General features: G+C 39.2%; 1 protein-coding gene across 1 annotated transcript; it reads right to left on the minus strand.

The window, feature by feature from the left end:
* Positions 1-1401: 1401 nt before the first annotated feature.
* On the minus strand, positions 1402-25467 carry LOC575825 (WD repeat-containing protein 44). The gene is made up of 18 exons (XM_030981847.1): positions 25192-25467; positions 24420-24603; positions 19153-19245; positions 16847-16924; positions 15496-15903; positions 14205-14393; positions 12143-12388; positions 11037-11173; positions 10596-10682; positions 9785-9911; positions 8616-8741; positions 7823-8200; positions 6625-6747; positions 5719-5910; positions 4770-4871; positions 3699-3814; positions 3140-3267; positions 1402-2309 (listed from the first exon to the last, which is right to left on the minus strand). The coding sequence occupies exons 1-18, from the start codon at positions 25257-25259 to the stop codon at positions 2017-2019; spliced, it is 3075 nt and encodes a 1024-aa protein (XP_030837707.1). The 5' UTR covers positions 25260-25467; the 3' UTR covers positions 1402-2016.
* Between the last annotated feature and the right edge of the window lie 387 nt (positions 25468-25854).

A 25854-nucleotide genomic window follows, 5' to 3' on the forward strand; every position in this document is an offset into this window, starting at 1 on the left:
ACACTGTTGCATAAAAAACACACCCCACCTACATGCATATGCAATAAATTTTTTATGTAATCATAATCCTATGTATTCCTAAGTATTAAATACTTCCAGTGACCTGCTTATCAAAAATCACTGACAAATATAAACGACATTATGAATATCGGTTTTACATTAATTTATGAAACTGACAATGACCTTAAGCTTATAAAAAATGAATTTTACAGCTACGAGCACATACAGCACACATTTTTATAAAAATCCAATGCATTTACCACACTTTCAATTTGATATGTGCAAATGCAAATGAGTTTGTATCACATTGTATGTAATGATGGAAAGTTAAGTTCAGTATAATTTTACCTTTGACCTTCTGCCTCTCAACAAATAATATGACAGGGCGGGTTTTCATCAAGTCTCCTACAGTTTTGAGACCATCATTTGATAATTCACACATGGGTGAAAGGTTACCCTTCTTCCAAAAAGAAGACATTACAAAAAGGGATAAAAAAGACAGTATGCATATGAAGTTAATCTCTTCTAATTACATACACAATACATGTTTAGTTTATATTACATACATACATATATGAAGTTCAGAAATAACAACAATAATACAGTATTTGATGTTTTGTAGGGTACATATCGACCACGTAGGTGCTCAAGGCACTCAGCTATTGCCTTGGCTACGGTGATCACAGCAGTCAAGGAATTCCTTCCTACCGGTACCCATTAAGCACCTGGGTGGAGAGTGGCACATGTAGATTCCCCAACCTCCCCATGGAGATAAAAAAAAGAGGAAGTGGAGGGAGGGAGGGGGGGGGGGTCCAGTTCACTGTCTGAAGGGCGACACAGACACCCTACAAAGATTGATTGATGGCACTTTTCATCTTGTCCGTATGCAAATTATTCAAGCAGTCTTTCTTCATGGACACTGGTTGGTTTCACCCGGTGAGCCTGGGCCCTGTTTCATGAAACTTCTTATCAATAACAAATGCAAGTATCTATGACAAATTGGCTCTCAGCCAATCAAATGCCACGATTTCAGTAGCTTATAACAGTAATTGTAACTTGTTATTGATAACAAGTTTTGTGAAACAGGGGCCCTGAAAGGAGATTCTGACATGCTGAAGTCCCATATGTGCTGTACAATAGGAGGCTCCATGAAGATAGCCTTCTGAAGCCTGAGAATGGGGAGGTACCAGGGGGGTGTTTCACAAAAATCCTAAGTTGAACTTAACAACTATGGAAAGCCGTTAGCACCTTTGAAAATATCTTTCTAAAATTATTTTAAAAGGCAAAAAATGTTGATTCAAATCATTCATATTTTCAATTATCATGGGAAATTTCATGTTCTTGATGTGAAATTCATGAAAAGTCTAAAATACTTGAATTTTCACTTTTGAATATATTATATTTTAAGGCTACAAATGGCTCTCCATAATTGTTCAGTCCAACTTAGAGATAAGTCCAACTTAGGATCTTTGTCAAACACCCCCTGGACCTGTAACCAGACTGTAGCTGGAGTACAGGCATCTCTGCACTCTTAAATGCAGGGGTGCCAGTCGGCTTTACTCACCGAGCCTGACAATAAGCCAGAACACGTTAAATCCCCATATGTGCTGTACAATATAAAGCCTGAAAAAGCCTGAAATTGGAAGTTGTCAGGGCCTGAAACTAGACTACAGCCGGACTACAGGCATCTCTGCACTCTTACAAAATGTAGCACCTGCACAGGACACGACCCTGTAACCATGGCAACAACTGGCATGAAGGTTCTCCACACAGAGAGAAAGAGAGATGTGATGTACTCTCTCTCTCTCTCCGATCGAGATGGAGATGCTATCTGGATCTTATTTTGGATGTTTTATGAAGAATTTGATCGCTCCATTAAAATTTAGCATCTGCACAGGACATGACCCTGTAACCATCGGCAACAACTGGCATGGAGGTTCGAGAGAGAGAGAGAGAGAGAGAGAGAAAGAGAGATGTGATGCGCTCTCTCTCTCTCTCTGATCGAGATGGAGATGCTTATTTTGGATGTTTGATGAAGACTTTGATCGCTCCGTTGAAGTCTGCAGAGACGAGCACCTCGCCAAGATCTGGCGGCCGTTTCAGCGATGAATGCTTGCCCTCCTTCGCTCCTGGCTCCCCCTTGACCGAGTCCGATCGGTCCTTCTTGGAGGTAGGGGAGGGGGAGGATGACCCCTTGACCAGCTGCTGGGGGTCAAGACCCGAAGCGGTCTGGATGGCCGAGGGAGCGGGTCCGAGGACGAGCTTGGGGTTTGGAGAGAAGACTACGGATGTCGTCACTGCATCGTGAACTACAGAACAAAAATGGGGAGTAATGGTAATAAGTTATCACGATGAATACTAAATAAGATCTACATGTATGAATCCTTTAAAGAAAAGATGATGATATGCATGACTAAGTTAACAAAGGAGATGTATATGTATATCAAAATTTCATTAAAAATTCTTTTTGTTCTTTTGAAAGATTACATATTATCCTGGTACTGCATTCCAATGCCAGTCATAGGGTATAACACAACCAAAATCCATTTCACACAAGTCATATCTGCAATAAATCTGGGCCCAAACTTGCAAAGCATTAAGATTGATCCAAATTGACAGCAATTAAGTTCAGATATGCCCCGTCATATCTGAATGATCTTTTAGAATAACCTGAGATTTTGTGTGAGTTGATGATGTGCATTGCCGCCATTAAAGATAAAGACTAGTTCTGGTCATGCGATTGCATTGTGAAAGAAACGTTGTGGAATCGATTAGAAAAGGTTGATCATCTAGCATATAAGTATTGGTGTGTACTGCAAGGTTCTGGATTCGTCAAAATGATAAGAAATTTGGCCCAGTCTTGGTAAAGTTACAAGCACTGTACACAGAAAGATGTATATGGGACTACGCGACACGTGCACGATATCAATCCGGTCCGGATAAATATAGTAATTTATCAAATATATCAATTAGTAGGCGGTTTCCCGGCAAAATTTGTATCTTTACGTATTAGTCAAAAAATATTCTTTCACATGATTGGTAATAAGAGCTTCCATTTCATTTTTTGAGACTGGGAGGGGGGCATTTCTAAAACTGGGCTATACCTTTAAGCCCTCATGACATTATATTACATCCTTACCTCTAATGGACTCCCAGAAGTCATTGCGGTCTCTTCTGACCGATGTAAACTTGGCAAAGTCATAGTGCGTCTTCCATATATAGAAGGCATGGTCCTCAGATCCGCAGATAATATAACGATGATTGTGACTGGAAAAGGAGTTTTAAAAACACACATCATAGAGACAAAACTAAAACACCACTGACGATGGTGATAAAGATGACGATGACCAAGATTTTCTGAAAAGGTACCTGCCTATGCTGGGATCCAGCCCAACACTAACGTCCTTTGGCAAGATGTTAATCTACATTTGCCACTCTCCACCCAGGTGTTAATTGGGCAACCGGTAAGATCTGAACGTTAATGTTGTTTGCTCAGCATTATGAGCATCTGTAAACTGGCGCCTGACTGGAATGATCCACAGGGAGTAGAGAATATGCATACATTGTGTGCGGGCAGGCCTATATCCGACAGGGGTAGTAATATATCTGTGAAGTGCTTAGAGACATTGTTGATGTATCAAGTGCTAATTGAGCATGGAATATTAATATTTGTATTATCAAAGCTAAAGTCAACTCACCTGAAAGATGCCTTGATTTGACTGCTGACGTTGGCGCAACCTTTGTACTTGCATGACAGTGAGAGGTCACGCAGGTCATACAGCCGTATCCGGGAATCGTTGGAAGTGACGAGAATCTGACAATTGAAAGGAAAAGGCAATGTCCTCACAGATATGACTGCATGATTTTCAAAGGAATGTAACAAATGTACTCCCCATGTACACGACATCAGTATGTAAGATTGCGCAATAGCCTTGTGATCATATGGTAGGAATACTCCCCAGGAAAGGGGAGATGGTGCACATAACGCAAGAATGAATCCAATGACCCGGGGTAGTAATTGTAAAGCGTTAAAAGATGGTATTTTGTATCAAGCGCTATATCAATCCAGAATATTATTATTATTCCTGAAGTTATAGGTTTTAACATGTATTCTATTTATTTTGTAGATCATACATGTAACTACTTGAGAAGTATCAAAACACACAGCTAGTGAATATCATATCTTGTTGATGGATAAATACATGCAATTCATATTACAGTCAAACCTGCTTTAGTGACCACCTGCCTACAAAGACCACATTTTTTGTCTCCCTTGGGTAGTCTTTATAGACAGGTTTCACTGTACATGCAATTTAAAAATCCAATCCAACCTCTGACAGCCTTAAAGATAAGGTTGAGTCCTGGTCATGCAATTGCATTGTGAAAGAAACGGTGTGGAATTGATCAGAAAAAGCTGATGGTGTAGCATATAAGTATTGGTGTGTACTGCAAGGTTCTGGAGTCATCAAAATGATACAAACAATTGGCCCAGTCTTGGTAAAGTAACAAGCACTGTACACAGAAAATGTATATGGGACTACACAAACATGTGGCATAAAAATCGGCCCTCATTTTTAAGCTGTTACTTGTCATATTTATAATATGAAGGCATTTTAAGAGCCATGTCTTTTAGGTAACATTTTTTCTCTGATGTTCTTCAACACTTGCATAATAACAATGATAATGCTCACAAATTATTTTTCACCTCTCCCCAGAACTCAACCTTCTCTTTAACATCCATCCTACCGACAACCTCTACATCAACTGACCTTGTCTTGACCTGGGAGGGGCTCAATAGCTGTGATCTTACGCCCCTTGGCATTGCGACCCCTCGTTGACCTCACGTGGATCTGGGTGTAGTATTTCAAGTGCTATAGTAGAGAAAGGAAGACAAATTACAAAGAAAATGACATGAAGTAGATTTAATGCTGGCCTCTTGTGTTTTTTCTACTTGCAATTTAGGAACATAACATAGTATATATTGGTGATGATGTGAAACTTTTTTTATAACCTCAAATATTGTACAGAAAAGTAACACAAAAAATTCTTAAACATAATCAACATCAACGATGTCTGTGACCCTCAATGACATATATTAATTGGCTATGAGACAGCCTAATAGAAGGTCTGGGGAATGTTTCACAAAGACTAAAACCAACTTTAAGTTGGACTTAACTATGGCAGGCCATTTGTGCCAATGGTCTCTCTCACCATTTACTGGCATTGGTCTCTCAAGGGACGTTCAAATCATGGTCACAAATCTACGAATTTACATTTTTTGATAGTTCATTCATTCTAAATATCATAATGGTGAGAGCAACCAGTGGCGTGAATGGCCTGCCATAGTTAAGTTCAACTTCAAGTAGATCTTAGTCTCTGTGAAACACTCCCCTGATCAGTCAAATAATGTATTTGTCACAAAAACATGAACATTCAATTTCCAAGGAAGTTGCAAACGTCTTGCTCTCACTTCACTTTCATAAAAGATGATCTACCATCATTGGTGACCAGTATACAGTATGATATACAGTCAAACCTGGTTTAGTGACCACCTGTCTACAAAGACCACGTTTTGTGTTTCCCTTGGACAGTCGCTATAGACAGGTTTGACTGTATTACTATCAAGTTTAATTGCAACTTTTCATGACAGCATCAGCTGGCCGATCAAAAGTTAATTTGACAATAAAACTAGATGAGCTGCCACCTCCCCTCACTTACCTCTGTATCATAGAAGATGCATCTACCGTCGTAGGTACCCACGACCGAGAACCTGCCGTTCTGGATGAAGTTGGCTGCCGTGATGAGCTTGGTTGGGCCGTCGACCTCGTTCCAGAGTGCGACCTTCTTGTCGGGAATGTTCCAGAGACGGAGCTTGCCGTCCAACGAGCCGCTCAGAAAGTAACGATCATCCTAAGAATATAGAAATTGGATTTGATTGATGTCAATTCTGTCACATAGAGAATGCATTTCAAACAAAGAGCTCATGGAATTTCTAAGAAGGTGGCATATATTTGTGGGTATTTCAGATCATTTAATAGCTTAACTGTGAAAAAAACAAAGGGTTGACTTTGTCTAATATTTCTTTCCTTCTAGACAGTAAACATCAATCATTTTGCTTTTCGTTTAGAACATTTTAACAGATTAGAAATAGAAAATAAATGAATGTAAATATTAGCCACTTGGAGAAAATTTATAATACATTTACATTTTTTTCTGTTTTAAGAAATTGTGTATGCAGTAGTTTTTATGTGTGCGTGTGTGGGTATGGTGACTGAATTATTTTTAAATAAATTTGTTTTTTGTGGGGGCCCTATTTTATAAGCAATATATATATTTGCTTTGTATTTTGTATGTTTGATGTATTCTATTTTCTATTTTATAATTTGCTTTTACATGTACAGTCAAACATTCTTTAGCGATCACCTGTATAGAAAGACCACCTGTCTACAAAGACCACATTTTTTGTTTCTCCGGAACATGGTTTCTCATCAAAACATGTACTAAACGAACCTGTATATAAGGACCACCTGCCTATAAAGACCACTTTTCTTGTCTCCCTTTGGTGGTCTTTATAGACAGGTTTCACTGTATATGGTTTAATAAATTCAATTCAATTAAACCTACCCTTGGATGGAAGGCGATAGCAGTCACAAAGTCAATGTGTTGGAAGCAACAGAGACATTCACTGCGTGAGACATGCCACAAACGAACCATCTTGTCCATGGACGACGATAGAATGAAGTAGTTCTGAGATTGTGAAGGTGAAGAGATAAATTGAAATAAAATTTTTAAAAGGGAACTGAATTAATTCAATCTTATACTAACCTTCTGTTTAAATGGAATGAAATGGATTAATCAGGAATAGAGTAGAGTATCTTTGTATCTAGACACATGTCTATCTGAAAAGAAGAAAGAAATCAAATTTCACAGAAATATTCTACTTACTAGTATACAAATATTGACTGCTCATGAGGATGATGGTGGGAATTATCACTCCCAAGGTGGTGTTCATATCGGCCCTTCTATCACCCCCGTGGCAGGGCCGAGGGGCGATAGAACGGCCGGTATGAACACCACCGAGGAAGTGATAATTCCCACCACCAACCGATCACAGAGCAGTCCATATTTGTTTTATATACCTCATCCGTTCCAAGATGGACGTTTTCATCAACAACTTCTACAATATCATCATCAAATTTAAATATATGAATTTTTCGAACTTTACCACGAGAAAATACAACAAATTTGGTTTGAGCTGTGTTGACATGAAGAAACCATTTTGAGCTAGAGCGCCGTGACAACGCGTGAGTTGCGTGCTGGGGGGAATCTTGTGCGCTCTGTGTGTGTGCGAAAGTCGCGCAGGGGTTAGGAGTTCTATCACAGGGCTTTGGAGTACTATCACAGGGTTTGATAGAACGACGCAATGATAGATCGAGATGCTCCTTATCATGTGATATAGTCTTGACCAATCAGTGAATGACAATCTATTTATAAGGTATATAAAAAAAAAAACTAATGGAATATAGAGATTGATAAATAGCATCTAAAATCATCTAAATTTTTAATCTAATTTTTGCTCTTGCAATACAAGTAGGGGAACAATGCTAAATAAAATGGATAGCAACATTGAGTTCAAACAAAAATTGTTCTATTTTGTTTTGCTTTAATTTGTTATCCCTTTAAATTGAATATTATCTGCTGTTAGCCTTAAGGGTGTTAATTCTTATGAACAAGTTATGAGTTGAAACCTTTCTGGGACTCGGCATATGATTCAACTATAATCACGACTAGTCTTGATCCCCAAAACATCTCCATCACTTACCTTCGACCACGAGATATCGAGGAGATCCGCCGTGTGACCCGAGTAGGTGAAGAACGGCGCCTTGGCGAAGACGGCCTCCCCGTTCTCCTCCTGCGCTCCATCCACGTCCTCCTCGGCCGCCCTCCTGGCCTCCTCCTCCTTCTCCTTCTCGATGGAGCCCTCCATCTCCATCACCTCCTTCTTGAGCTGCTCCCGCTCCTCCTCGATCTCCTCGGGCTTGCGGTCCCGCTCCAGGCTGGAGCTGGAGCTGTCCGAGCTGCCCTGGGTTGCCGACTTGGCCCGCGACTCGTTGTTGTAGCGCTGCCGCATGTCGTCAAAGTACTTGTAGTAGTCCTTGAGCACCCACACCCGCAGCAGGTGGTCCTGCCCTCCTGTAGCCTAGTGGTAGTTGGCAAAGAAAAAATCATCATCATCAAACTTGAAAAGAATAATGACTAAAATTTTGCCATTATACTTTTTGGCCCTTTCACAAGTTTTGGGACTGTCACGGTGCAAATCCCTGCTAACACAGGTCACTACTTTCAAAGGGGTTGCGGTTTTTATTGAAGATAATTTCAAGCAAGGTTTTGTGAGTTTTTTTTTTTAATTTTAATAGTTCAAACAAACAATCTACTGCAGGATCAACAATCCAGAATGAATTATAGCTGTGTTCTCTCGACATACTATTCTCATACTAGAGCTCAAGATTAGCTTTAAGAGAAATACAGAAATTAATTATTAACCATTTTTGTACAAATGAATTTATTACAAGGGTTGGATTGTCCTATAAGAACCCCTGATCTAGAAGACTTACCAGTAGTCTTCCACAGTGGGAGAACCTCATAGTCCAGATGGCTCCTGTGTGTTCGCCACTCAGATCCTGACAGTTAACAAGCTGATCAAAGTCATAGCTACCCTTGTGACTGGACGCTGCCTTGAACTACGGGAAGAAAAGAAGTGCAAAGGTCAAATAAAGTCAAACCTGCTTTAGCGAGGCGTTACTCTAGATTTGCCACTCTCCACCCAGGTGTTGAATGGGTATCCGGTAGGATCCGAAAGTTAATATAGTTTGCTCAGCATTGTGAGCTTCTGTAAATTGGCGCCTGGCTGGAATGCTTCCACGGGAGTGGAGAATGTGCATACATTGTGTGCGGGCAAGCCTGAATCTGATGTCAGGGGTACTAATATATCTGTAAAGCGCTTAGAGACATCGTTGATATATTAAGCGCTATATAAAAGCGGATTATTTTTATTAGTAGTAGTATTAGCAACCACCTCCTATATAGAAAGACTACCTGTCTATAAAGACCACATGTTATGTTTCCTGTTGAATATGGTTTCTCATTGAAACATGTACTAAATGAATCTGTACATAAAGACCACCAGCCTATAAAGACCCCTTTTCATGTATCTTTTGAGCGGTCTTCATATACATGTTTAACTGTATGAAATTGATCAGTTGTAGAGCAGTGGCCTCGTTATTGGGAGGTCCAGGGTTCGAGACCAAGTGCAGACAAATATGCCATTATGTAGAAGAAAAACATCAATCAATGATATTTTTGTACACGACAATGGGAAAAGAGTCTGTGACTATGTCACAATCCACTGACCAAACTGCCAATTTGAGATTCGTATAGACTAGTCAGTGTTTCAAATTCAGATTATAAACCATTAGCCTTTTTTTGGCATTAAAATTCATCATTCTTGAGATGATGTCGTAGCTGGGATCAGGAAAGCCTTTTTTTTTCTTAAACAGATTGATAACATTTATCAGTTTTATTTCATTTGCTGTCAATACAAATGTATGGTATCATATCAGTGTGCCTCAGGTGAGTAAGGATGTCTCCAACAAACGATTTGTTTGTCAGCTCCGTCTTGAAACTAGATAAGAGTGATCATCATTGGCACTGGGATCAGGAAAGCCATGAGGGCTGACATGAAAGTTGACGTAGACTCGAGAGAATACGAAAGAGAGATATATACCTTGCAGTAGCGGGTGTCTGGTATTGATTCTTCTTCGCTTATTTCCTGATCGTCGTGCCGGAATGCTTCATCTGCAGCTGTCTTTAACTTGTGCACCGTCTTCCCAAGGAACTTCTTAAGCTTTTTCCTGAGATTAGAAAAGTTTTGTTTTTTATAATTAATAAAATCAATGCATTTTCAGCTTCAGAACACCGGAACAGAATTTCCTGTACAGTCACTTAACTATGAGAGCAAAATTTCTATCTACTTTCATTCAAGGGCACTATTCCTAAATTAAGAATAAATACAGTCAAACCTGTCTATAGCGACCGCCCAAGGAAAACACAAAAAGTGATCTTTGAAGACAGGTCCCTTCATATGTTTCAATGAGAAACCATTTTCAAGGAAAACAAAAATGTGGTCTTTGTAGACAGGTGGTCACTAAAGCAAGTTTGACTGTAATAGATAACCATGAATGAAACAGTTCTAGATTTTGGCCAAGAATTTTTCATTATATTTCAATTAAGATTATCACAAATGCTCACACTTTTGAATAAGACTAAACAAATGCTAAATGAGATTTTTTTTCTTCTTTTCTTTCTTTTTTTTACAGTATCCTTTCGGCCTAAAATTGTACTAAAATACTGTGCTAAATACAATTTTGTAAAAATAAATATTTCACTTCCGTTTGGTAAAGTGACAAATTACAATGAATCAAGAAAGCATGTATCTGATGTTAAAAATAAAATTTATAACTGATAAGTTGCAGCTTTTATTTGGTTAGGGCATTGAAAACATTGAAGACTGGTGTAATATCTTTCTTTGATCTTACTTCTTTTCCTTGATCTGGTGAGCAACTTCAGTGGCACCAGTCTCCTTCTCTCCATCACTGCCAGCCTCCTTGTCTAGACTTGAATTACTGAATAGAATGAAGAAACAAATAAATAAAGTAATAATGACAATAATGATCCATTTTTATCTATCTCTTTATCCTTTTTTTTTATGTATCCAGATTTTCCTTTGATAATTCATGTATTTTACAAGATTAATCTCCATACATGGACAATAAACAATGAATATCTATATAATGAATAACTTATCAAATAATGACTGTTTGTAACTTATATTATAAGACTGTTTAGTAATGGGTCCTTAATCAAAAGTCTTTTGAATTCTAATAATATATGATACTTTGTTTTATGCTCAGTAGAGTATATTTACACAGTAGCTGCGCAATATAAAAAGGACCTATTATTATTATGTACAATCTTACCTGACATATTCTGAGGTGATTCGCATGATGTGAAGGGAGAGAGGGTTAACGCACTGTGGTAGTCTCTCCTCAGCCAGAAGCAAAGGCACTGTCTCACCGTTGTCCAGGTTCTTAACGATCACTTGCGATAGAATTTCCTTTGGGGGGGGGGGGGAAGATTGCATTTCTAATTTAATCATTTAAAGATTATTATTATTTACAATTAAATCATTATTAGACCATATGGATAACGGGCAAAATAATACTCAGCTTTCATATAGCGGAAAGTACAATTAAGGCTCTAAGCACTTCCAAACTTGGATATTATTACCCTCGGCTTTAGCTGTGCTGCCATTACAGCGCTCAAGCATTTCAAGGAATTCCTGCCAGGTACCCATTTACATCACCAGGGTTGAGAGTGGCAAATGTAGATCAATGTCTTGCCAAAGGATAGTAGTGCCGCGGCGGGACTCAAACTGCGGACCTTGTGATCGACAGTCCGGTGACATACATGTATCCACTCGACCAAGACACCTCTACACATTTACATGTACAATTAAATGATTATTAGACCATAGGTAGTAGACCTATTTGAGATTAGACCAAATGAAAATTAGACCAAAAGACTATTAGCCTTAATGGTCATTAGACCAAAAGATTAATAGATAAAATTCTTCTTCTTCTTCTTCTTCCAGTGTAAGTGCTGCTGCAAGGTGATGAAGATAAACTGATTGTGTGTGTATATGTGGAGACTTTCACATACCCTGTTATTCCACATTTTAGTGGATAGTAGACGGGCTGAATGTAGACCATATGGGAATAGACTAATTTGGTAGTACTTAGACAAACTGGTTGTAGACCAAACGACAATGAATCCCTTATCATTACCTCATCAGTCAGTACCTCCCCTGTCATCAACTAGCCCATTAAAAACAAATGAAATTCCGATTAAAAGATTAGACCGAATGGAAATTAGACCAAAAGACTATTAGCCTAAATGGTCATCAGACCAAGTAATAAGTAGACAAAATGACGGGCTGGATGTGGACCATATGGGAAGAGACTAATTGGGTAGTACTTAGACAAACTGGTTGTAGACCAAACAGGAATAAACCCCTTTTCATTACCTCATCCGTCAGTTCCTCCCCCGTCATGGACTGTCCCTGCATCAGGTTGTAATACTTGAGTAGTTTCTCCGTCTCGGGGGTGTTGCCCCTGCTTGGTTTTTCAGGGGGCTGAGATGCGCCCCTGCTTGGTTTTTCGGGGGGCTGAGATGTGGTGCTGACAGGAGCCCCGCCCTGTTTGACCCCTTTCGGCATGGCCCGCTGAACTTTCAGATCTTGCCTGGATTCTCCCTTGATGCTTTGGGTGTCCTGAAAGAAATAATATAAAAAGAAGTCTTTGAAAATTCATAATAATAATAATAACATCATTTATAAAGCGCACATATCCACCCTAAGGGATGCTCAAGGCACCTCACAAGGTAAATACATTAAATATATGAAAGTTCATGAGAAGTTACACGGAACGAAAAAAATTAAACACGAGATAAGAATTTGTCACTTGAAAGACGAATGAGGTGGTCTGCCTGTTTTTTTTCAAATGATCTATGGTTTTAACGAAGAGATGGAGAGAGAGAGAGTGAGGTGGCAGTCGATAGATATAGAAAAGGAGACACAGAGAGGGGTATAGTCATATTGCAAATTCATGCTCAGAAAATAAACTACCAAACTGTTCATCAGAGATAAAAAAAAAAGACTTTTTAAGATGCCAATGCTCAAGACCTATCTGTTCCATGCTACGACATCATTGCAAGAATAATGCTAACAATGAGAATAAATAAACTCTCTTCGATGTTGAATAAGATTGAGGTACATGTATGTGATACATTTAGCGTTCATTCGATCTCAGCCTCATTTCATTAAATTGGCGCCTACAAGGGCCCTTTTTATTGAAAAGCTTGAAAAATTCTCATTTTCTCATACTGACATGTTTGTTAATTTTTCTATCTTTTGTGTGCACCTATGCTGAGTGTGCGTCAGTTATGTGTGAAGTGCGTCACCTGTTTAAAGCATGACATGTCAGTGTGTTATGTAATATTATGTATTAGCATTTCCATTGCAATTAAGTTGCGCTTAAGTTAAGTAGGCCCTCTCTCACTTAAATTCAAAGCCACTCGAGCGGTTCGGCCAATGTCATGGGAGCGCATTTTATAAATGTACAGCGCTCAATGCGTAAAGTTCTACGTGCCATGAGAGGCATATGTCAGTAGTATACAAGAAACTCTCATCATCCAAGAAGGACTAACAGATAAATTAAGTAATACTCAAAGTGTATAAAGTTTATAATACATCTATGTCAATTTTTACCTGTCTAATCACTAAACATATACATGTATGTCACAACCTGTTGCTATAGCTGATATTTATCATGATAAACCTTAATTGACGTCCTGGCTTGTGTCATTTGTCAAAAACATTGCATTTTCACTGATACTAATGTATTATAGTAATTAGTTTATGTATCTATATTGTGGTTTTTAATGCCCTACACGGCACTAATGTCCTTTGGCAAGGCATTAATCTTAATTTGCCACATTCGACCAAGGTGATGTAAATGGGTAGCTGGCAGGATTTAATTCCTTGAAAAGCTAGAGCGCTGTAATGGTAGCTAGGCGAAAACCTGGGGTTATTTAGGCACTATAGAAATGCCTATTATTATTATTATTTATTATCTATTTTATTTATTATGATTGTAAAAGAATCTCCAATTTGGGTGGCGGGTGATGTCTTATAAATAATTTTTTTTAAATAAATAAATTAATAAATTAAACAAATCTATGGAATGTATATGGCGGGTACAAATCAAAGAAGCGAGTTGTCCCATTGCAAGATTTTTACAACAGTCAAGTGTCGAATCTAGTGGTTTAAGCACTTGACTTGAAATTCAAAGGTCGTGGTTCGATACCGACAAGGTACTAATGTCCTTTGGCAAGGCATTAATCTGCCACACTCGACCCAGGTGAGGTAAATGGGTACCTGGCAGGAATTAATTCCTTGAAATGCTAGAGCGCTGTAATGGCAGCTAGGCTAAAGCCGTGGTAATAATTAAATTGTGCGCTTCGGAATAGAATTTCTAGATAGACGGCGCTATATAAATGCCTTTTATTATTATTAAGGTCTGTCTCACCTTATGGAATACGATGTAGTCTCCCCCGTGCACCGCGCTGGCTAGATCCAAAGAGTGCTCAAGCTCCCTCGTTATGCTCTCGATGGTGGTGGTGGGCGTCAGGAGACCGCTGAGGGGCCGGCTTTGACTCTCCGGGGGCAGACCGATGGGTTGCTCATCACCCCCTGCCAATGATCCTTCCTCGGACGGCTATATTGAATTTGAATTTGAACTTCATTCATATACATGAACATTTTGTTTCACAATACATAAATAAAACAATTATGTACAAGAAAATCACAAGTGGTATAGTTTTGTGAGTAATCACAAATTAACAATAATCAATGTAGCTTGTGTATACAGTGGTAATTATTACAAAATAATTATATGGCACGTACCAGCCTATGTTTGAATATTGAACAAATGAAATGATGTGCCGATTAGAGGCGATGTAACAGTGATTACCAACTGCAAGATCCTTTACAAAGTACAAGACAAAGTTGCTTTAGCAATCGACTTACTATATTTTTTGTTTGTTTGTTCAAAGATGTCGCAAGGAAGTTTTAAAAAACATGAACAAACATTCAGACATTGAGAAATCAGACCGAAATGAGAGTAGTGAACAGTAACACTAACACAATTCAAACTCCTACTTTTCAAGCACTATAAATTATTTTTGGTCAGATTTTCAAGATATTTAAATACTGGTACAGTATGTAATTTTTGATTTTCCTTTTTCCCTCCTGAACTTTTCTCATTTTATTTGAAAAATCTTGATTTTTAGCATTTCTGGTTTTTCTGTCTTTCCCTGGAGATCTTTCTAATTAAAAGACTATATCACAGGAACATGTATATTTATTAAAGGTATATAAAGACTATCTACCTAAAAGGAAAAAAGTATGACATAAAATGAAACTTTTTCTCTTTCGACCTACTTGTAACAAACCAAATTTCAAATTGACACAGAAACATATTCAAATTATCCATCATCAATTCTGTTTGATCATACCTCTTTAGAGAATTTATTACATTGTATTCATTTACTGCATCAAAACACACAGAGAAGATAGAATGGAAACTACATCATGTTAAAGCCCCACTGCACTACTTATAGCTACTTGCGCCCTCTATATATACAGCAAACAACGCCTAAACAGTACCCGTTGGTCCCCAATGATCCCCTTTTTCTTATGTTAAGTGAGAGCTGATTTGATGAGATTACCACCTGTTAATGATCACGCAGGGAGGTCTAATCCCTTCTGGCCAAACTAGTGCAGCCAGGCTTTAAACTCTGATAAAACAATGGTATTACCTCTCTAAATGAGATGGAAAGGGCCGAGCTTGTCTGGCTTTCGAAGCTCTCCTGCCTCGGAATCTCCGCTATCTTCTTCTGCTTCTTCTTTCTCCTAGGAGGAGCGACAGGTGGAGGCATATCATCTTGGGCGGGAGCCGCACTCGAGGGGCTTGGCTCGTCCGCACTGGGCGAGGAGGGCGCAGCTCCCGACAGCGGGAGCTCACTAGGGCGCTCTTTGGTGCTCGCGATGACGTCCGGTTCCACGTTCCGGTTAGCCAGACCAGGTTCTCGCTCCAGCCTCTGCGAGAGATCCTGGTCCTGGGATTGGTCTGTCGCTTGATTGGATTCCTCCGCTGTGGGTTCTGCATCCGAGGGCATCCCAAGGTCCGGCTGTCCCTGGTTACCAGGTATGGTGCCAGCAATCTCCTGCAAGGGAAGTCACCTCTTTCATTTATCTTTGACTGATAACTTGTTAATTTAAAGTTAAGAAGTTACATATAGTCAATACAATGTCTGTGCACTTAAAGGGGGTGTAGCATGGCCAATACTGGTTAACGCCATCTACAACTTCTTTCGGACAACTGCTCGTGAACGAATGGACTAGATTAACGGTCAGGGAGCGCTAGTGTTCGCCAAACAGACCAAAGTTCTCCTCACGCTTCGGTATCGTGTATGTTGCACACACGTGAATACTGCGGTCGCATCGTCCGTAGTCTATTTATACCCGATTGGCCCCGAGTCAGGCCACGGGAAAGACACATAGTCTCGTCATGCTGCACCCTCTTTAAAGAGAGTTGAAGATTTGGCTCAAAGGCAATTCCATATCCTTCAAGTCGACAATCTCAGTACCGGTAATTCAACATTTTGTTTCTTTCTGTCAACAAACACTGTCCTTTGTTATCACATCAAGATCTCCACAAGGACAAAAATACTGTCCACATACATGCAACCTTTGCCAACTGTTATTTGGTCATGATATCTATCACCACCATAATAATAATAATAATAATAATAATAATATTCATCTTTTAAAGTCCAATCCAAATTTTATTTGGTTAAACCGAAAATGGAAATTCTTTTTGCCCAAGTGATCGTGAGCCCGGCAGCCACTGAGCAGCGCCAGATCGACATTGCTCTATCCCTTATTTTTGAACGCCAAACAAGGTAGCAGCAACTCCCGTCTTTTAACGTCTTTTGGTATGACGCGACCGGGGTTTGAACCTACGACCTCCCGGTTGTGAGGCGGACGCTCGACTGACTGAGCTACATGTAACACACCATTATCAAATGTCCTCATGGACTATTTTATTTCATTACCTAGAACTGTACAACATATCCTATCAGAACATAGAAAGATTTCATAACTCACTTCACCATCTTCGTTGCGCCTCATCTGTTCCAATCGCTTTCTCCTCCTAATGGCTTCTTGGCGGCGATCTTCAGCTTCCTGTAATGTTGAAGAAGGAATTATTTAATCAGAGTCATTTTTGGAAAGCACTTGTGTCATACGTAAGAAAACACTCCTGGGGGTGTTTCACAAAGATCCTATTAAAGTCGAACTTATCTTATGGAGAGTCGTTTGTAGCCTTTAAAAAAATATATTCAAAAGCAAAAATTCAAGTATTTTAGACTTTTAGAAATTTCCCATGATAATAGAAAATATGAAGGATTTGAATCAACATTTTATGCATATAAAAATAACTTTTATAAAAATATTTTCATAGATGCTAACAACTTTCCATAATTGTTAAGTCCAACTTAGAGATGAATTCAACTTAGGATCTTTGTAAAACACGCCCCTGGTGAGCTACAATTCTATACTCTGGTAAAGCAGTACGCCTGAGGACCCTATTCACATCGCATCTCGGTAGATAGTGCAAAATGCAGATTGACATCTTGCCATAGGACAGTAGTGCCAGGCTAGGATCAACCTTTCAACCTTTTACATTAAAAAGAAAGTTGTGTGAATGGACTACAAAATGAGGACACCTCTACATTTTCTACACAGGGGGCTGTTCAGACTTCAAAGTCTACATGTACATGTACACATACAATGCACATGGTCTGATATCATTGATATCTGAGTTCAAACACGTGCTGCTAATATAGCTGAAAGTTCGTTTTCAAGGACGAATATCAAATAGCTGTAATTTGAACTTATGTTCATTTTCTTCTCAAACATGACGGGCTCAATTTCATTTCCTCATCAAGTGATACACGACATGGATCACATATCATATTTCTAGCACATTTTCTCAATAAAAGACCATTAATCAATATATTAAATTCAATTTATAGATCGATTCTCTGTTAGGGTTGGTCCTAAAATTTGGAATTCCCTACCTGCTATTTTACAGTCTGTCCGATTTAACAATTCATTCAAAAGACTTTACATGAACGTCTTCTCTCTCTTTATAATGTATTATTTAAAGACCACATCTCTCACAGTAAAATGATATCCCTCCATTTTTTTCCTCCTTTTTTTTCTAAGCATGTTATTATCACTTCTGCGTCTGGTGCATTCAATTGTCAAGCCTTATTGGCTTTTACGGATGCACCATTTTCCATTTGTAATACGGTTAAATACTTTCATATTCTATTTTGAATGCTTTTACGTAAATTTTGAATTTTGATATCATTATCTGTTATGATATTACGTATTTTATCTTTGTTTATATTACATCAATTTGTCATGCTAATGGAAATAAATGAAAATTAATTCAAACACTGATATTAAAGATATTCTTCAGGCACACTACATAGTACAATCAGACATGATAAGGTGTGGCAATCTCTCAAGCATTAAAGGGATAGTTGAGTTCTGTTGCAGAGGGCGCTACACAAAATATTTTTTTGTGAGATAATGAAAACTGAGTGTCAAATTTGAAAGAACATATTTAAATGACAAAATCATCTTTGTTTGATCAAAATCGGTTCAGAGACGGCTGAAATATAACGATTTCTAATACTTGTGTACCACCGCAAATATTAGTTATTTTGACAAATTTGAAAAAACCGTTGAAAAAAACGAAATAACGCCTTTTACGTCATATTTCAGCCAATGCCGATGTTGGCTTTTTCGTGTTGCGTGTTACGCAGAACCAGCCGACCCATTTATTGTTATTTTTAATAAAATAATCAATTAACAGTCACCATGTTTTTTGAAAGTGGAGCTGAATTGGTATGATCGTCATGGCTAAATTTCACACATTTTGGGGTCTAAAATTACCTTCATAGCAATTTTAGGTTCTAAAAGGGCACTAGAAATGTCATAGATAAGAATAAGAGCAATAACAATGCACTTTGAAGGCATTTGCGGTCTGAATACAGAACTCAACTATCCCTTTAAGCTTATATTGTCGTACCTCTGTATGCTTCTGTGTTATTTACAATTGCAAATGTATACTGGTAATGATCGTAATCTCCTAGTATTTACTACCATGATGGTCATGATCATACAATGTAAACTGTTGAACCATGCAGAAATAATTAAATAAATAAATAAATAAATAAATAAATAAATAAATAAATAAATAAATAAATAAATAAATAAATAAATAAATAAATTAATTAATTAATTAATTAATTAAGATGAGAGCTCAACAAAAACAGGATATTATGAATGCCACCGAGTTTTTATGTCTACGGGTCAAAATATTACACATGTACATGTACCTGCTCTTCTCTTTGCCGCTCTTCCTCTTCCAATCGTCTCTTTACTTCTGCCTCTCTCTCTTTCTGTAATCTTTCCATCTCTTCTCTAAGCCTCTGTGTCAAAATAATGGAAAGAAATATAATACTAATAATAATAATAATACCTGTAATAATAATAATCTGTTAAGGTCCACTCCAAATTTTATTAAGTTAAACCGAAAATGAAAATTCTTTTTGCCCAATTGATCGTGAGCCCTGTAGCCACTGAACAGCGCCAGATCGACGTTGCTCTATCCCTTATTGTTGAACACCAAACAAGGTAGCATCAACTCCCGTCTTTTAACGTCTTGTGGTATGACGTGGCCAGGGTTCGAACCCACGACCTCCCGGTTGTGAGGGGGACGCTCTACTGACTGAGCCAATTCAGTTATAAAGGGAAAAGGCAGGGGGACCCCAAGAGTCATAGTGATTACCTTTGCTCTTCCCCTCCCAGGCAAAGCTGACGCCAAATCATTCATAATAAAATGATTGATACTTCTTCTTGACTTCTATTCAATATTTCAAGGAGATAATTCATCAGTTGTTGTGATATGATCTTACACAAATATACAAACGTCATATTTTGAATTTGGAACGATTGGGGCCAAGTCTAAAATGACATGTGGAACCACTCTCTTTCCCCGGTCATATTATAAGGGGGTTCACTATGTACAGACAGGAAGGATTAGATCTCAGACAGGAATTGGGTTAAAAACACCTTTAATAAGGCGACAACGGCCTTAGAAACAACAATCGGAATCTTACAGACAATCGTCCATTTTCTCCTCTCTCCATCCCTCTCCCGATCATATCGGTATCGGTATCGGTTATCACGATATCAATCCCTATACTCTCCCCCACCAAAAATACCCTACAGGGTTTTTTCAAATTATATTCAAACATTTCCAAACTGCTCATAAAACAAGCCAAATCTCGCCCGAGACATATACATGTGAAGCAACAATTTTGCAACCAAGCGCGCGTACAGACAAAACAGACGACCACCAGTTCTCTTAATTTGCTGTGATCGCTATCGACTCTTTCTATGTTGAGTTCAGGGTAAATCTATACACCCAGTTCGCTTGTCTGCGCAAGATACCATCAGTACTCAAAAAATGTACACTGTAAGAATAACGAACACCGCACCCCAAAGGATAGCTTTTCCCCCTTTAAAACAGAGATGCAAAATACATAATGCCAAAAACCAACAAGAAAAAACGTCCAATACAGATTATCGTCTGAACATGTTCAAACATATCCATGAATACCTTTTCAAAGAAAAATCAAAAGAAGTAACACAGCACCAGCACAGCTGAGTGCTCTTTTGTTTGATTTCTTTCTAAAAGAAATAACCCTTAGACAAATTTGTAATTTATCCCTACCTGCATGGCTAAAGTGTAGGATGAATGACAACTAAACATACTTCGTATCCTCTATTAATTTAAATCCGTTCAGCAGGTCCGGCAAAAACATTTAAATATATATAACAATATATTATATATATATTGTTATACCCAATGTCAGGTCAGATATAGTGTTTACCAAAGTGTAGGACGTTAGCAAAACTAACATCTGTATATGTGTAAATTATAAACTACACTCAATTGGTAGTCCTTTTGTTTCGTTTATCTTTTGAAACACAAATTCTGTGTACATACTGTATAACAATTTCATGTGCACAAAAATTCAGTGTACATGTATAACTCTAAGTAAAAACACTAGATGCAAAGACAGAAAATTCGCAGGGAATCACAAGTTTATATACAGTTCCAATTTTCAACAATTTCCAACCGGTTGTATTTATCCTTTAACTGTAAAGATAAGGATCCGACATGTTAATATTATAATAGTCATCAACAATTCTGAAGAGTGCATAATTCTGCACGAGCCAGAATTAAAGCACATGGGCACGCACCAATATAAATGGTTGACATTAAACATATAACATCAGTTGAAATAAGAGTCTGTTAGAATCTATATTAAGAGTCCAGATCAATTAAACTTAGCGTCCATTTAGTTTCGCGATCCATAGCCCAACTGTGACAGTCCCGCTCTCGACCAAACTGCAATCTTACTCGGCTATAGAGGTAAGTCAATGTAATCGTGAGTCGCGAACTTTCAACCAGTCCTGATCCAATATGCTACAATAAGCGACAATTTTAACAGCGTTGACAACATGCGAAGTCTATGTTCGAAGTAATTAGCACCCTTTCAATTGGTCCACATGAACAATGCGAGTTATCTTCTTGTTGGCAGCGTTCACCACAAGAAAATTCACTGGGGTTAGTTTTTTCTGCACAACAAACGGCCCAGTCCATCGTGGTGCTAGCTTAGCTGAGAAGTTCTTTTCCGCATTTGATAGAGGTTTAGTCTTCACCATGACTTGGCTTCCTTCAGTGATGCGGCACTCATCACGGCTCTGGTCGTAGTATTGTTTGGAGCTACTAACAGCGCGTCGACGATTGTGTGCGATTTCTTCTTGCGTAGGAATGTCTTTGTTTCCCTCAGTCTGCAGGCGGTTAGTCAAGGGAGAAGCCAAGCGCCGTCCAAACATAACTACTGATGGTTCTACACCAAGTGTGTCATGACTACTGCTGTTCAGGGCAAAGGCGAGTTCAGCGAGATGAACATCCCACTGTCGATGGTCAGATCCGGTGTAAGCTTGAAGCATGGCCTTGATGTTACGATTCACCCTTTCGACCCAGTTCGTTTGGGGGTGATATGGCGTGATGAAGATCTGCTCAATCCCCCAATCTGTGCAGACAGCTCGCAGAACCTTCCCTCTGAATTGGGGGCCATTGTCCGAGAGCAGGGCTCCTGGAGGTCCATATCTGCAGAACAGCTCCCTCACTAGAGTGGTTGCAACCGACTGGCTGGTAGCTGACTTCAAAGGCAGAATCTCCACAAACTTTGAGAAATGGTCGACAGCCACCAGAATATACTCATGCCCAGCATACGACTTTGGCAAAGGCCCCATGAGATCTACACCAACCTTTTCCCAAGGCCTCGTGGAGGTACTAGACAACATCTTCCCTTGACGTCTCTGGTAAGAAGGCTTTGTTTGAAGACAAACCTTACAACTGCGAATAAAGCTTCTTACATACTGCGACATACCACTCCACCAGAGACCCATCGACTTCAACCTTTGAAGTGTCTTCTTTCTCCCAAGATGCCCAGCTATTGGCTTGCAATGACACTCAACTAACACTGCATTCTGAAGTGCCTTGGGGATAACTACACATTCATTCTTATACAACACCATTCCCTTCAAACTGAAATCTGAAAACCAGGGAAACCTCTGACCCCGAGTCCAGCAGGGCTTGGGTCTTCACCACTCTGTCATCTAGACCCTGAACAACAACATCTGCAATTGTAGCATCACCCCTATCCTTTGCAATGAAATTGCACCTTGGTGACGGTTCTCGAGTAAAGCCCTGTGGAGGTCCTCCCTGGAAACCCGACCCTGTGGCCCCCGGAGGTACCGGACAGTTGGCAATTCTGTGCCCGAGCTGGCCACACCGGTAGCAGGCAGCATTAAAGGATCTACGTCCCGTGGGGTTACTGCCTGCACCTGTCCGTCGTGGAGTGGAGGGATCACTAACTGGGGTTGTGTTACCCGCATTCGCCCCCCTCTGGATTACTAATTCGTCCGCCTTGCGCGCAACTACCATGAGAGATGTGGCTTGTAGCTCCCTTAGTTTTAACCTCAATACTTCATCGGGTACTCTCTCTAAGAATTGGTCAATCATGACCAGATTGAGCCCTTTAGAGACTTCAGGCATCTCTACTGCCTCCTGGAGTATCTCAACCCACTTCAAAAAATAATCTTGTAAATGACTAGCGAATTCTTCATAACTTTCATTGGTCTTCTTATGTTCTTTTTTGAACTTTATTCTGTATGCCTCCGGAGTGAGGTGGTACCTTCTCTTTATGGCCAGGACAACATCATCATAGTTGTTTTGTTCTCTAGTACTCAGGGCGTGGAATGCCTGCTGAGCTCTTCCAGTAAGATATGGTTCTAACAGCCGAGGCCATTCACTCTTTGGCTTGTTTGCTGCCAGGGCTAGTCGCTCAAAAGTGCTAAGGTAGCACACCATATCATCATCGTTACTTAGCTGATGTAATCCCTTTAACGGAGGACCAGTTTGTGCAGAGCTACCGATTGCAGCAGACAGTAAGGATTTGCATAGTTTCTCAGTCTCATGATGATGAGAATCTTCAAGGTGCTTCATGACCCGCAAAAGGTCATCCACACCCACACCTGTATTTTTTGGTTCATCCTCTACCAGCTTAGGCAAATCACATAAACATGAGATCCGCTCTTGCTTGGTCTTTACAGCATTGGTATCAATATGATTCAATTCACACAAGTGTGCTATGTGCTCAGCTGTAAATCTGCCGAGATATGCTGATCGGTCTGTCATGGTTAATTTTATCTTTTATTGAGCACTGAATATTATACTAGACTAGTCTAGATCTAGTTTAAATTTAATTTAGTGACCTATTGAACGTGTGTGTTTTAGTGTATGGTTTTTGGTTAGTGAGAGTGGTCTAGACTTCTAAATCTACTATTTTAATCAAACTTTTATTTATTTAGTCTAGTCTAGACCCTATGTATTTATTTATTTTTCTATTTCATTTTTAATGTTACTTCAATACTAGACTACTTGTTTAATAGCTACCTTAACTTTGATTAGTCTATCTGTAGAGTCTAGACCTAGATCTAGACCCTAGATCTACTGCTAAATCAACAAGCACTACGTAGGCCTATAGGCCTGCACAATAAGTGGGGCAACAGTCACACACTGCATGAAACAACCGTGTCAATTAATTTCTCACCCAATCCTTAGATTTCCAAAAAAGCCATAGCACAAAGAAATCCCTGCCGATTACGCCAGTATAAGGGGGTTCACTATGTACAGACAGGAAGGATTAGATCTCAGACAGGAATTGGGTTAAAAACACCTTTAATAAGGCGACAACGGCCTTAGAAACAACAATCGGAATCTTACAGACAATCGTCCATTTTCTCCTCTCTCCATCCCTCTCCCGATCATATCGGTATCGGTATCGGTTATCACGATATCAATCCCTATAATATCATTAACAGATTTAACACTAACTGTGCAGAACCTACAAATAGAAAAACAATTACTCTTGAGACAACTTATGTCACTCATTACAGTTGGTATACATTCTAGTCATGAAACACAGACTTTTGTTCATTTGAAATCATTTGAAAAACCCACCTGCTCTTCTCTTTCTTGTTCTTCTCTCTTCTTCTCCTCCAGTTCCCTTATCTTGTGTTGCATAATGGCATCCTCTTTCTCTCTCTTCTCTTCCGCTTTTCTTTTCTCCTCCTCCAAATGACGCAACTCGTCTTCATACTGGTTGGTGGTTGACTGCCGGTTTCCTCGCTCTCTTGCCGCTTTCCTTAACAACAGAAACAGAAAATTCATGATAATCACTTTTAAAATGTCATAAAATTATAACCAAAACGCAACATCACAATTGTTATTCATGCCATAGAATTAAACTAGATAGTAGAAAGCTTGTCTGAACCAACAAAATATTCAAACTACCCAAAACAAAACAGGTTAAAATTTATGAATGAAAATTATTGGAAATCAAGTCAAATTGAAAAGCAAAACTCAAATCCAAGGCCAGGGAAAGGCAAAGCTTGAATAATTAAAAGCAATATTAATTATTATTAATTAGGGCCTAGACTAATTAAATTAAAAGTGAAACTGAAAGTCACTGAAAGTGAAGCCATTGTAAAAAAATATGACACCAAACACTAGATCTAGACCTCTAATCATGCTAATAAAACATAAATAGGAAACCAGTTATTTATGAAATAGAAGGATTTAGAGCACGGACCTCGGACAATCACGCCACGGAAGTCGTACATTTTTAGTGAACTGAGGCTGAGCCGAGTGAATTAAATTTCATCGTCAATAAATAAGCACAAAAAACACTACACTGCAATGGATACACGGGACAACGTAAAACTCTACTTGCCTGGCAGGACTGGAAGAGACTTCTTCTGGGGCGTCATAAAATTCTTCTGTATCACTTTCTGAGTCCATTTTATCCTCTTTCTCAAAGAAAATATGTCTGCAAAGCAAGTGATTTCTTCAAAGATGTCCAATGTCTCCAATAATGTAGATAAAACCCTGAATATTTGTTCCTAGAGTGCCAGGGTCAATGTTGTTTTCATCCGTTTTAGAAGCCGCAATGGACCGCAACAATTCGCAAAGAGTCATCGAGATCAACGCTTCTACCGTACATGTCTGCTCGCTGCGCTTTGCTACTATGTACATGTCAGCTTTAAGAGCCGTCGAAAGCCGCTTACAACCGTCAAGAGCCGCCAAGAGGCAATATACATGGATTAATCACAAAGCAGCGCGCCAACAGTACAGTCACCCAAAAGAGGCGAGGTTCATGCATGCATGCATTGGAACAGGCGAGGATCCACGGGTGGGGGAGCTAGGGACGACGGGCGACTGGCGCCCCACCCCCCCCCCCCTGGTAAAAAAAAGGGGGGCACCCCTGGCAACAACAAAAATGATGGTCACCACAAATCTACCTTTTTCCCTTTTTGCTCAAGGGTTTGGATAAAACCAAGTAAATTTTTCAGCGCACAATGAGAAACGAGTATAAATCGCAAAATCCCGCAAAATC

The sequence above is a fragment of the Strongylocentrotus purpuratus genome, unplaced genomic scaffold (genome assembly GCF_000002235.5).
Source record: "Strongylocentrotus purpuratus isolate Spur 01 unplaced genomic scaffold, Spur_5.0 spur5_scaffold_12, whole genome shotgun sequence".
Classification (NCBI taxonomy): domain Eukaryota; kingdom Metazoa; phylum Echinodermata; class Echinoidea; order Camarodonta; family Strongylocentrotidae; genus Strongylocentrotus; species Strongylocentrotus purpuratus.